This window comes from Acomys minous (assembly GCF_964271855.1).
Source record: "Acomys minous genome assembly, chromosome: 5".
In the NCBI taxonomy this organism is placed as follows: Eukaryota; Metazoa; Chordata; class Mammalia; order Rodentia; family Muridae; genus Acomys; species Acomys minous.
Window position 1 is genome coordinate 5,780,829 of NC_140494.1, and position 12,347 is coordinate 5,793,175.

At 43.3% G+C, this 12,347-nt stretch overlaps 1 protein-coding gene across 1 annotated transcript; it reads right to left on the reverse strand.

Annotated features, from left to right (window-relative positions):
* Window positions 1–3,015: 3,015 nt before the first annotated feature.
* KLF6 (KLF transcription factor 6) lies at window positions 3,016–12,133 on the reverse strand. Its single transcript, XM_084781494.1, has 4 exons — window positions 11,785–12,133; window positions 8,303–8,876; window positions 6,830–6,953; window positions 3,016–6,181 (listed from the first exon to the last, which is right to left on the reverse strand). Exons 1-4 carry the CDS (start codon window positions 11,986–11,988, stop codon window positions 6,130–6,132), a joined length of 954 nt encoding a protein of 317 aa, XP_084637620.1. The 5' UTR covers window positions 11,989–12,133; the 3' UTR covers window positions 3,016–6,129.
* Window positions 12,134–12,347: the final 214 nt, after the last annotated feature.

A 12,347-nucleotide genomic window follows, 5' to 3' on the forward strand; every position in this document is an offset into this window, starting at 1 on the left:
GCCGACACATGCGAGGCTCTTACAAACATGTTTGTCATGAGAAAGGACACATTTTGAAGAAACAATTATTTGAAGAATAATGGGTTTCCATTTATGATTTGTAGATGTTGTGTCTTCTTTTGTTTTCTTTTAGGTTAATTGTACATGGCACATTTGACTCAGGAGGTCTCCATTTAAGGAACAATTCTAGATTGTATGAACCATTTGCTCCCTTGCGTGGGTTGTGTGAAGAATATAGGGTATGAACCGCAGTTTGCAAGGGTCTGCTATTGACATCATGGGTCAAGTAGGATTCAATCTGTCTCTCACTGAGGACTCCCCAGTGATGGTTCAGCCCAAAGTGGCTCCTGAAAGAACATGTGGGACCCAGATTGGTTCTACTTTTTATCTCTTTTCACTCACAAATGTCTTGGGAATCCTCATTAAAATTAGCTAGAGTGAAACGGAAAGACCGTGCTATAAAATAAATCTGGTTCAATACACATTGCTGGACTGCCTCATTTGCGTGGTGCAGCGGTCTCGCTTTCTTCTCTTCGTACCTCCACTCTGTGTGATAGATGATTCCTGCCGATGAAATGCAGGGCGCCACATCCCTGACGGTGCTCGCTCTACTCTGAAAAATACATGCGTGCCCTTGGTCTCATATCTGGAGAGCAATGTGAAACAGTGACTTCTGCTGACTTAAGGATACAGGATGGAAAGCTGAAGAAAGGGCTCAGATTTGAGAAGCGCAAGATCTGCAGTCAAGATGATGAGAGTTCAGATCACAGCAGCCATGCGAACATCTCCATCCCCAGAGCGGAAGTGGGTGGAGACAAGAGGACTCCTGGGAGAAGATGATTTCCAGCCTAACCTTAGGTTCAGCAGAGACTCTGGCTCAAAGGAATAGGGGGGCTGTGATGGAGGAGGCTGTGATGATAACCTCTCTGAACAAGCACACACACACACACACACACACACACACACACACACACAAGTAAGTATATATATATTCACTCTCTGAACAAGCATACACACACACAAGTAAGTGTGTGTGTGTATATATATATATATATATAGTCACACAAACACATAAACATATATAAATAAATAAAAATAAGCCAATATGGAGAAATAGTTCTTGGTGATATGACACATACATAAAAAGTTGCATATGGAAGCTGTGATCCTGTGATCTTTATGCAATTAAGATATAAAAATAACAGATTTTAATCACTTCCATTGCCCTCAGTACAAAGGCCCTATTGGATTAGGAATAGAATTCAGGGATTAGGGGAACTGGGGAAGTTTTGGGTCCCTTAATGGATACAATAGCACTTTTCAAAAGTTTTAATTTTAATTAAATAAAATTATATGTTGTCAAGCATCAAATGCCTGAGCAACTTATCTTTAATTAAAGGAGTAATGGGCAGTTTGAGAACATTCTGTTTTCTGTTTTCAGAGCAATTTTCTTGAACAATACTTTCTCCTGTAGCAGAAGAGAAACTTTCCTAGCTCTGGGCCAAGAACTCTGAGGATAGTGAACATGCAATTTGAAGTCCACCCTACACTCACAGACCACAGAATGTTAGAGCTATAGAAAACGCTCTCATGTGACCTAGCCTGAACTATTTTAGCAAGGAGCAAATCGAGGCCCACTGTTGCTGAGCAAATTGTCCCCAAAGTACACAGCTTGTTAGAGCAAAAATGCTCTTTTCTTTTAGCTAGGTTTCAAAAATTTGTTAAGCAGACTGAAAATGCTTTATACTTCTATAAATATCCTAAGGCTGTGGCTGATTCCTTGCACAGCGGTTCTCCTAACAGCCTTATTTGAGCATAACTTAGCTGTGTGGCAGTCTTTGCATGACAACGCGGTCCAGTCTTAATAGTAGCTGAGAGAGAATGCATTATCGAGACTTTATTTAGACTGTAGGGTCGAAGTAATCCAACTGTTAGTCAGCCTGACATGTGCTTCAGAATGCCACACACCCATGAATCCTGGCAAGAACGTCGTGCCCCGCTCTTTATGCCCTGCGCCACTACAAATCTCTTCCAAGTTATTATTGAAAAACAAAACAACAACAAAAACCCAAAGGTCCTAATCTGCATACACATCTAAATCTTCCCGTCTCAATTATAACCTATATGAAATTCTAAACCTTATACATTTAGCCAGTGAAGACCCTACTGTGAAGTAAATGACTATATACTACCTAAAAAGGAACAAATTCAATGATTTTGCCCCGGGACTACTGAATGTCTTACAGAAACTGAAAACAGATTCCAAGATGCAGCTCTCACACTGATCCACACAGTGAAACTGGGGCCAACATCTCAAGCTATTCAAGGAATTGCTCTGAGACAATAAGCTGCCTATTTTTTCCCCTTAAAATATGTATTTCGCTCTATATGTAGTGCATTTTAGAGACCTTTCTTCCTGTCATAAAAATCACAGGAGAAGGCAGTCTTCACTTTCTGCCCCACTCTATGGAACTCACTTGGGAACTTCGGGAGCAGGGAGCAGTGGTTTCCGTGTGTGTTTGGAGACAACCTTCTGGCCTGACTTCCCTACTCATAGGTGGATGGCTTCTATCTTTCCCAGACAGGAGACACCCAGGTTAGGCTCGGCTCTAACAGCTAAGTGGACAAAAATTGCTCCATCGCAGAAGTAAAAGGGACCAGCAGTTAGTCACAGCGCAGTGGCCTCTGCACTGTAATGGTCGCCTTGGCTTGAGTGACAGAAGGAAAATATGCAACAAATTTCTTTCTATTGTGCCCCCAAAAGCCTGGGGCTGTTTTTGCCAGGCTTTGGAACACGTTCAGTACATTTGCAGGGTGGTGAGGAGCAGTGTACAGGCCTCCAGCTAGCTCAAGGGACAGCTGTGGTAAGCGGGAAGACAAGGAAGGCAAATGGCCCTCAGAATTGCACAATGGTGATTTCCCGGGGAGGAAGCCAGGCTGAGTAACACAGCAGGAATTTGTTAACAACCCCCTCCCCCCCACCACTGCACCCCAGAAAAACAACCAGGCTCCAGATGCTGATAAGAATTATTTTTATGTTATTCGAATAAAAAATACATTCATACAGAAATATAACAATCTCGCAAAAAACAATTTCAAATAAAATCTTGTAAAACAAAATTTTACAAAAATCTTACAAAGATTCTTTAGATAACAGGGTGCTTCAAAAAAAAGAAAGAAAGAAAGAAATTTCACTAATAGAAATTTTTTAAAACTTCAAGCAAAAGTTTCTGCTTGATTGAGGCTCAGTTATCACCTGAACAGAATGTACTTGCGTATTATGAAAATTACAGGCATCGACATATACGGCAGCCAGCCCCACCTAGTCAAACCACACCAATGGTGTTTCCTAAGCAAGGCGAGCCAGCACAAGTTTTCTTTCTCTTCTGTTTACCTTCTTACTTAATGGAATTGTTATGGATAAGCACACAGCAGGGCCAAAAAAGGAGTTTTCCAGAACCCAGCAAATCAAATGCTTGGATTTTGAATTGCCAAACAAAAGTGCATTTTCCCCTTAAGCAAAATGAAATCAGTACTGTAGAGAAATGTTTTCATCAGCCCAGATACAAAAACAAAAACAAAAACAAAAACAAAACAAAAAACAGTTAGTGAGCTTTAATCGTTGCTCATTTCTGGGACGATCAAACAAAATACCAGCCCAGCCAGACTCATATATATATATATATATATATATATATATATATATATATATATATATATAGTAATACATATATGTATACATATATGCAAAGATCCATGCCCAAAAAAAGCCAGCAGCTGGATGAAATATCAGAAACATCAGCTGTCTATGCTGTGGTATGCCAAATTCCGGGAAAGTACTCCTTGAAAAAGCTGGGAGAATCTACATGCTGGAAAAAATAGTTTCATCTGCATAAAAAGTATCTAAAAAACAATCCCTGTGATCAGCTTACTCTTAGGTTAGATCTTCTAGTAAGGCTGAAAGTAAAATCAAAACCTTCGTGTGTCTGAGTCCAGCTGGTTGGCCAGTATTTTGTTCGTGTCCCTTCTGAACGGCCAAAGGTACCCTATTCCAGGCTTGCCAATAATGACTAGCAAAATCAGCAGGGTGGAATAGACTCAACGCCGAAATGTCTTCAGCAAATTATTAAATTAAAGATAAAGCCTCTATAAAAGTTAGGTTATAGTTTTCAATTTTTTTTAACCTCCTTTATGGCCATTTTGAAATACTTCTTCACAGGCTGTAGAATTTTCTAGCTAAACATTCTAGTTTCTTCTTAAAAAAATATTTATATATTATCTATATATAATATATATACACACATACATACACATACTATACACACAAATATACATACACAAGAAATTTCATCCACTTTTTTTTTCAAAAAAAAAAAAAAGCAGTATACTTTCAGTATTACCAACAGATAGCTAGACAGGTACCCAAAACTTGTGCCTTTCGAGCAAGATATTGACATTGTTTTTTTTTTTTATTTATACTTCTGTATCTTTAATATGTGTGAAAATGTTACATAATAAATACAGCCGGTGTGTGTGAACTGTACAATTGTGCAAGGTCTCTTAAAAGAGTCTCATGGTCACAGAATTAGTTTTCAATTATCATGTCTATTTTTTTTTCCCATTTTAACACTGACAGTCAAGTTGTTAGAAATGAACACATGTTGACATGTCAAAGGAGATTTCACCTATTTGTCATTGTGGAGGATCTTAAAGAGGTGGTTTTTGTTGTTGTTGTTTTGTTTTCTTTTTTCCATATTATACACTAATACAGTACAATGCCAGGTGAAAAAAGAGCCTTAATTAAGCATGCATCACCCATACCCCTGTATTTGACCCCACCGAAGGGCCAGTTGCATAAGGCACCATTATGAAGGTCAACAGTGCATTAACAGCTAGAAAACCAGAAATAGTCCTCAAGGCATAAATAAGAGAGACTTAGCTGCATGAGAAAAACGCTTTCTAAGCTTAGTGGTTTGATCCACCTGACTGAGAAAAGAAGTTTATGTTCTTAGGCTAATGTGACATTAGACCAGTAATTTCCAGGCCCCAGCATTTAGACATTTGACATGTGTCCAATTTCTTCAAAGGGCACCTTAAGATTCTCCAAAAAGTAAATTCAAATTCTGAGTCATTGAAAATACAAGCCTACACTGCACAATATCATTTTGCACGGGGAGTGTTACAAACTAGAAGGATCTGGGGAGTTGGGTCTTGCCAGGCCTAAATGGCTTAAGGAATCATTATTCTAAACGAATTGAATCTTATAGCTGCTTATTAACTGGAATTAAGATTGGAGACCCGATTTAAAAATGTTAAATAGCTTCCCCAGACCATGCAGACTTTTGTATTATAAGGGAAAATGACCACTGTTATTTGTAAATACAGCTTATACAATGGGTTACAAATGAGCTCCGCATAGCCAGTAAAACCAGCTACTTGACACACTGCGCATTCTATAGCTGCACCAGACACCAGAAAGTCCTTTCACACAGGAAAGGGGGACAGGGGCTCCCCCTGCCCTTAACACTCATTGCTATGGGGTCCTGAGTTCCCACTCCCACCCTCCAAGTTTTTCCATCGTTTTTTTTTGTTTTTTTGTTTTTTTAAATTTTTTTGTTTTTGTTTTTGTTTATTTTTTTTAAGGTGCAGACACCCTTCAGGAAATGATTGGTGGTCAACCCATCCCTCTGTGTACTCCTCACACACAAAACATTCAAACTGCTTTTTTTTTTTTTTTTTTTTTTTTTTGTCTCTTGCAGTTATTTGCTACCACAAGGGGGAAAAAAAGTCTGCCTCACCATACAGTCAGTAATAGATCCTCAACATACAGTCATCCCACCCAATAACATTCTCAGTGCGCATGCTCACGGCAAAAGGCTCAGAAGCCTCTCAGAAGGTTAGGAACCAGTGGCGAGTCCGGGGTCACCCAAACACCATGCACCGTGGGTGCTATGCCGCTTCTGACATGACTTTTGTAGCCCTCAAAAGACCTTCCAAAGAGAGGCCCCTGGAGGTAACTGGGTAGGAAGCTAAATGGCATGCTTTGGCCGGTACAGGCATCCCTCCTTCCATGGCCGCCTCTCAGCCTGGAAGCCTCTGTTAGCGTACAGGATTCATCCCTCTGCTGCCTCAGAGGTGCCTCTTCATGTGCAGGGCCAGATGGTCAGACCTGGAGAAACACCTGCAAGGGCAAATCAGAAACAGAGAATTTAAGGCTTTGCCTCCTGGGCTGTGTATATGGCAGACCAGAAACACTTCCCTGTACAACCCCTTTGAGGCCTTGCCAGTACTTTTAGGGACAGGGAACAACCCCAAAGGCAGAGGAATACACATTCAATTAGTCTTCAGACAACAGCTAGGATGTGCCCGAAGTCCAATGAAAGAGTCTAAACTGAACTCATCTCTTAGTTTTTGAATTTGAACCCTGCTGGAGCCCATTTTGAAAACCTTCCCATACAAACAGCCGTAACACTATGACTGTAACATTAATATAATTCCTGATTGTTTCATGGTTCTTTTTGCTCTAGGTAGTTTATTTTATATATGTATAATAATATAAATAAATGTGTATGTAAGAAAAAATTTAAAATATTAATTAAAAAAAAAAAGAAAAAACCTTCCTCTAGACATTTTTTTTTTCTTATAGAAATCTGGCACACTGCTTCTTAAGAGAGATAGTCAGTGTCAGGGATATTTGAAAAAGCCCCAGACTTAAAAGAAATGCCAAGAAATAACAGGAAACTGTTGGCCTTCTTTTCAAGGTCTACTGCACACACTTAGTCGGCTCTAGTCCTTTTTCATTCCCATGATCCCACGCTTCTTGACGTACCTGTCACAGTGAGAGCATTTAAAAGGCTTGGCACCAGTATGCTTTCGGAAGTGTCTGGTTAGCTCATCACTTCTTGCAAAACGCCACTCACAACCTTCCCATGAGCATCTGTAAGGCTTTTCTCCTGGGGAAAGAGCACATTACAAGGGCACCATGATTTCACTGATGTGATGAGGAGAAGGAGAAGAGTCAACAATACATTCTGTGGGGCCCCTGCAGCCTAAAGGCCTCGCCATCTGCTTTAGTGGAGGGACAGTACCTCTGGCAAGCTAAAGGTCACAAGCATAGGTTCTTTCCTGACGTGGCCTGAGAGCTCAGGCAGGCTGTTTGTCCAGATTTGACAGAGTCATGCTACCAAAAGCAAAGTTAACTCATGACGATGACGATTACTCAGGCTGCTGACATACTTGCAAGGTGAGGTGTCAGCCCCCAGGACACACAGCCTTGCTGAGGGGATGGGATGTATTGCATTCTCCGTGGAGACGCGGCCCCTCCAGCTCTATCTGGTTCCTTATTCACTTCCCTGTGAAATGAGTTGTCGGGGGCGTCCTGCATTTCTACAAAACTGACATCATGGGTTTCTGAGAAACCTCATCCGGAGGCTTTCAGATCAGCTTCTGCCTGGCAATCAAACAACCAAATTGACATCACTCCCTAGCTAAATTATAAGTGTGAATTGGACAAAATGCAGCGTGTGAATAAAAAAAAAAATAAAACAACAACAACAATAATAATAATAATAATAATAATAATAATAATAATAATAATGCTAATGCTAAAATAAACCCAAGTCAAAAACTGTCTCATTTGGGGACACTCATATCCTCTCCTGGCTCTGTGCCTTTTCAGGGCGCTGACTTCATTTCTCAAGAATTTACAGCATGGATCTTTCCTGTGGCCCTTCCCCTCCTAGCCTGTATGCTGTTCTAGTAGTTTCAAACAAAACAGAACTTCAGTCTTAAGTAGTGGCACTGCATTAAGAAAGCCCCAGTTTTAAGTGGCTGCGCGCGATACAAGAGTAGTCACAGTCAGTGCCCCCTGGCCAAGACTATTGCTCACACTCAGGCCTCAAAATACCAGTGTCGACACTAGCACATACTGCCCAGGGACCCTCTGTCCTGACCCTGGACTTACATGACAAAGAATGAGGAGCAACCCAACATAGCACGATGTATGCACCGTGGGGAAAAGAGCACGGAGTGGGTGAAGGTTTGGGTGGCGATGGAGAATGTGATCTGGCCTCTTGCTTAATCTGAAAGAGTGAACCATTCGTCTGATTCAAATGTCCAGTCTTTTAAAGATTCTACTCTGAACTCCAAAAAAGACCCAATTCCTTGGTGACAAAAATTTTAGGAAGTGAGGATTTCCTTGCTTGTGCCCACATCCTGGGGAGCCCTGGCTCCCTCCCAGTGCTGGTGCGATTCACTGGCGCCCACCAGTGGCTGACCGCCCAGACCCCATGAGGGGACTGACCTGTGTGAGTACGTTGATGTGCTTTCAAGTGGGAGCTTTTAGTGTAAACTTTCCGGCAGCCGTTAAAATGGCATCGATGTACCCTCCTTCTGCCATCTGGGGACGTGTCACCACTACCCTTGTCACTAGACTTCCCCGAAGTCCCACTGCGAGCCTTCCCAGGTGAGGGCAGTTCTCCTGGCCCACAGGCCCACAGTTGAGAGGATTCCCTGTTCACTTCTGGAGAGGAAGGAGGTGTGGAAATGACGGAGGAGCTCAGGTTTCCTGAATTGACTAAGACTTCACCGATGGGATCAGAGGTAAATTTGGTCGTGGGCGAAAGTTCCTCAGAACTGTCTGAAGATTCGCTGCTGACGTCAGAGCTCAGGCTGTTGGTCTCTAGGTTGTAATTAAAGCTGGGGCCGATCAGAGAGTCTTCTGGAGGACCAGAAGAGATCTCCAGTTCTGATTCCTCCTTCTTCTCCCGAGCCAAAATGATTTTGGTCCACAGATCTTCCTGGCTGTCAAATTTTATCTCAGAGGCTGACACGTAGCAAGGCTCACTCTGGAGATAGCGTTCCAACTCCAGACAGGTCTGCAAAAGGAACCACATGGAGGCACGTGATTGTTACGGCTACTGAAAGTGGAACTGAAAGCACATTAAAGAAGAAAACACGCAACAGGGAACAAACAAAAATATTTCTGTATCATAGACAATGGGGCCACAAAGTCTTCTGTAATAGGACTCCTTTTCCTCAGGAATGCTAGAGGAAAGCTGTGTCTAGGAATACTAAGGCAAAGCAGAGGCGAAACCTCTCTTAGTTTCTCCAGGGTTGGACCCACGGCCACAAGGAGTGATGGTCACTAGGCCTGTTTTGTTGTCATAGTTACAAATGTTGACATTTCTAATGAGGATCCTGGTAAACCACACAAAGAGAATCAGCCCCACATATCACGCCCCCTCCCTCCTGCCAGCCTAACAGGTTTAACCAGATCGCTTGACATTCTCCAGAACTGTGAGCATCAATGAGAAAGCTCCAGCCGTCCACGAGTATTCCCACGACAGGGCAGAAAGGTTGCGCAGCACAGTGTGCTGTGGTCTGAAGTACCCCCTCCCCCTCACCTTAGGCACACAGCTGACAACATAGGGCTGGCTGTAGTCAGAAAACAGACAGCAGGTATCTGTCTGTACTCGTCTGTACTCGGGGACACCAATAGATTGGAAGAGAAACCTCACATTTCCTGTGTAGCTAAGACCTAGGAGATATATGTATATATGTAATATATATATATGTTATATATATATATTACATATATAATGCGTGTGTTTTTAAATGTCATTTCCCAAGACTGTGGATACCACCAAACTTTAATGTTTTCTTCACAGTGGCCAAAGGGAAACAAGAAACCTCAACAACAGAAATGAATTCTTCCAGAATGGCCATCTGCTATTGTAAAGGATGGAAAAGGGGAAATTACTCTCCGGCCCTTCTGCGAGTCCCACAATGAACAAGGACTTTATCTCCTGGCCAAGAGTACAACAGTATGAGTCATCACTCCTATTTCTTTCACGCAATGCCAAAGGAGACTTCCTTTTGAAATTCTGACCAGCAGCCAAATAAGGACCCAGCTCAAATATACATGCAGTGGTGCCACGGACAGGGCGCCCCTTCCCCAGCCCCACAACCAACCTTTCAAGGAGCTACACAACTGCAGGGGTCCGCATCCCCTCTCCCCACCATCTCAAACTTTCTAGCCACTGGAAAAGAAAAATGGTAGGAAACATTTTAGGATTAAATTATGTCGGCCCTGATTTTTTTTTCACTAGGTTTGCCTGCATGCCCATATAAGGCTGTCTGTGCCACTGTGTAGTCTACTCTATGGATAGAAATTTCGACACCAAACTGAAACAAATTGTTATCAGGGAACAGACCATCTTGAATACAGGGCTACCAGCAAAAGGGCTAATGCTGACTTAACAATGTGCCTTCTATCACAGTGTCACACATCCTAACCCTCCCTGTGGACGCTTCACACAGCAAGCATGAACAAGCCAAGGAGGAGGGGGGGGGTGGCTGCTTGTTTTCTCCCCCCTCCCCCCTTCCCCCCCCAAAATTCGATGTCTGTTACAGTGCATACAGTATTCAGACTTGAGGCCTCAATACGTGTTATTGATGTTCCGAAGAAAAGGCAAGCACATTTATGAAGATCTTGTTAAACTTTAATCAACTGGCTAATTTAAAATCTCCATTATGCTGATGAGCAGTGGGGACCTGATCCGCAGCTCTCTGGGAGTTTAAAAGGCTCTGAAGGGGACCGGGAGCCAAGTCTGGCTTGTTGCCCAAATCCCAAATGCCTAAAGGAAACTACTAAGATCAATTTCAATCACGTCCCAGGGAGCAGCTTCTTTGAGGAGGAAAAATGGGGAGGGGGAGAGGAAGGCAGAGAGGATCGTGAACAATTAAGCCGGCATGAGGAGGTTTCAGGCAACACTTCCCTTTTCGTGTGTTTTAAAGCCTGGGTGGTTGTGAAACCCACTGAATATATCTCATCTGCTAATTCGCTTAAAAAAAAAAAAAAAAAACCAGCCCAGAAGGATACAGAGACACAGCCACCGAACCGTCATTTTAAAGACAATGGTAAAAGTGTTCGAGACTGTCTTGCCATTCACAGAATCCTAAGACTTAGAACGGAGAGGAGGGATGTTTCTTTTATTTCCGTTGCCCCAAATTTTAGTTCCACTAAAATGCCGGAAATCAAGATTTTTCTTCCCCAAAGTAAAACCCAAAGCAACTAGGAACAGACTCATTGTCATATGACTGACAAGTCACTTGTGTGCAAACAGCACCCCCCCTGCACACACACCCGCCGCGCAGTCAACAAGAAAAGCAGGTAAGAAAAACAAGGCACACATAGGCGAAGGCTAAGAAATTATCCAGAAAAAAAAGAAACCGCAAATGGCCTTGAGTTAAAAAGAGCTGCTGCGTTCCGCAGGCAAAATATTAGGTTAGACTTAAAAACATGGATGTACAAACATCAAAACAAAAACAAAATCCTTAAATCAAATCTTTTGGCAGTCAAGGCAAGATCGTTCATGTGACAAAGTCCAGCTGTGGAGTTTGGAGCTGGTACAAGCTCCAAACTTGTGCCAGCGGCTCAGGTCTGGATCGGCCAGAGGAATTTGGGGTTACCCCCTCGGGTGGATGCTTCTCGGAAGCTTGGAATTAGAAAAATAAAAAATAAAGAAAAACGTAGTGGGAACAAGAGCTCGCCTCCATACAAATGACAACTCTATTCCTCGCTGCCGAAGGCTTGCTTTACAGTGCCTTCGTCATTCCAGGCAGCAGAGGGGCGTCTTACGATCATTATTTTATTTTTTTTAATTAAGCGAATGCTAATCATCATTAAAAAGATGCACTTCAAGCACACACCATCTTGCCTGTTCCTCCGCGCGACTCCCTCCTCGGCGCACCGGGAACGTGAAAAAAAAAATCTGTATTTACCTGTTGCCAATATTCCTCCAGGGACGGCAGAGCCGAGAAGTAGCCCGTTTCGTGCACAATCTGTAGTTCCTGGAAGATGCTACACATTGGGAGCACATCCATGTCGGGTTGGAAAAGACAGTCCCCGCTGTCGGGAAAACAGGGAGGTGAGCGATCAGGAGTCGGAGCAGAAACTGTCCCCGGGAGCGCAGGTGAAAGTTTCATGCAAACTGGATGGCGCTGCAATCGGACGCCGGGTCCGGACCCTCCCGCAGCCCGCAGCGCGCCGAGCCCACGCAATATTTGCAAACAGCGGACTGACTGCAAGCGTAACCCCTGCAAAACTTCCCTATTCAAAGCTCCGCTGCCAGCCTCCCCCTTCCTCCCCCGCTTGGCTCCCCCCACTCCTCCTCCCCCCACGTGACCAGCTTGGAGCTCCGCCCCCCTCACAGTACCCAATCCCGCTGCTCCCGTCCCGGGGGCTGCGCGACGATGATGTCAGCTCGCACCAATCGCCGGCGCGGACACAGAGCGGCCCCGCCTGGCGTGACCGAGCCTCTCCATTAAAGGCTTTTCTATTGGTG

Coding starts and splice junctions, on each gene's coding strand:
- KLF6 (XM_084781494.1), bottom strand. CDS start 11,988: ATGAAACTTTCACCTGCGCTCCCGGGGACAGTTTCTGCTCCGACTCCT. Junction 6,954..8,302: donor ACATCAACGTACTCACACAG/GTCAGTCCCCTC, acceptor CTCTTTCCCCAG/GAGAAAAGCCTTACAGATGC. Junction 6,182..6,829: donor AAATGCTCTCACTGTGACAG/GTACGTCAAGAA, acceptor TTGCCCTTGCAG/GTGTTTCTCCAGGTCTGACC.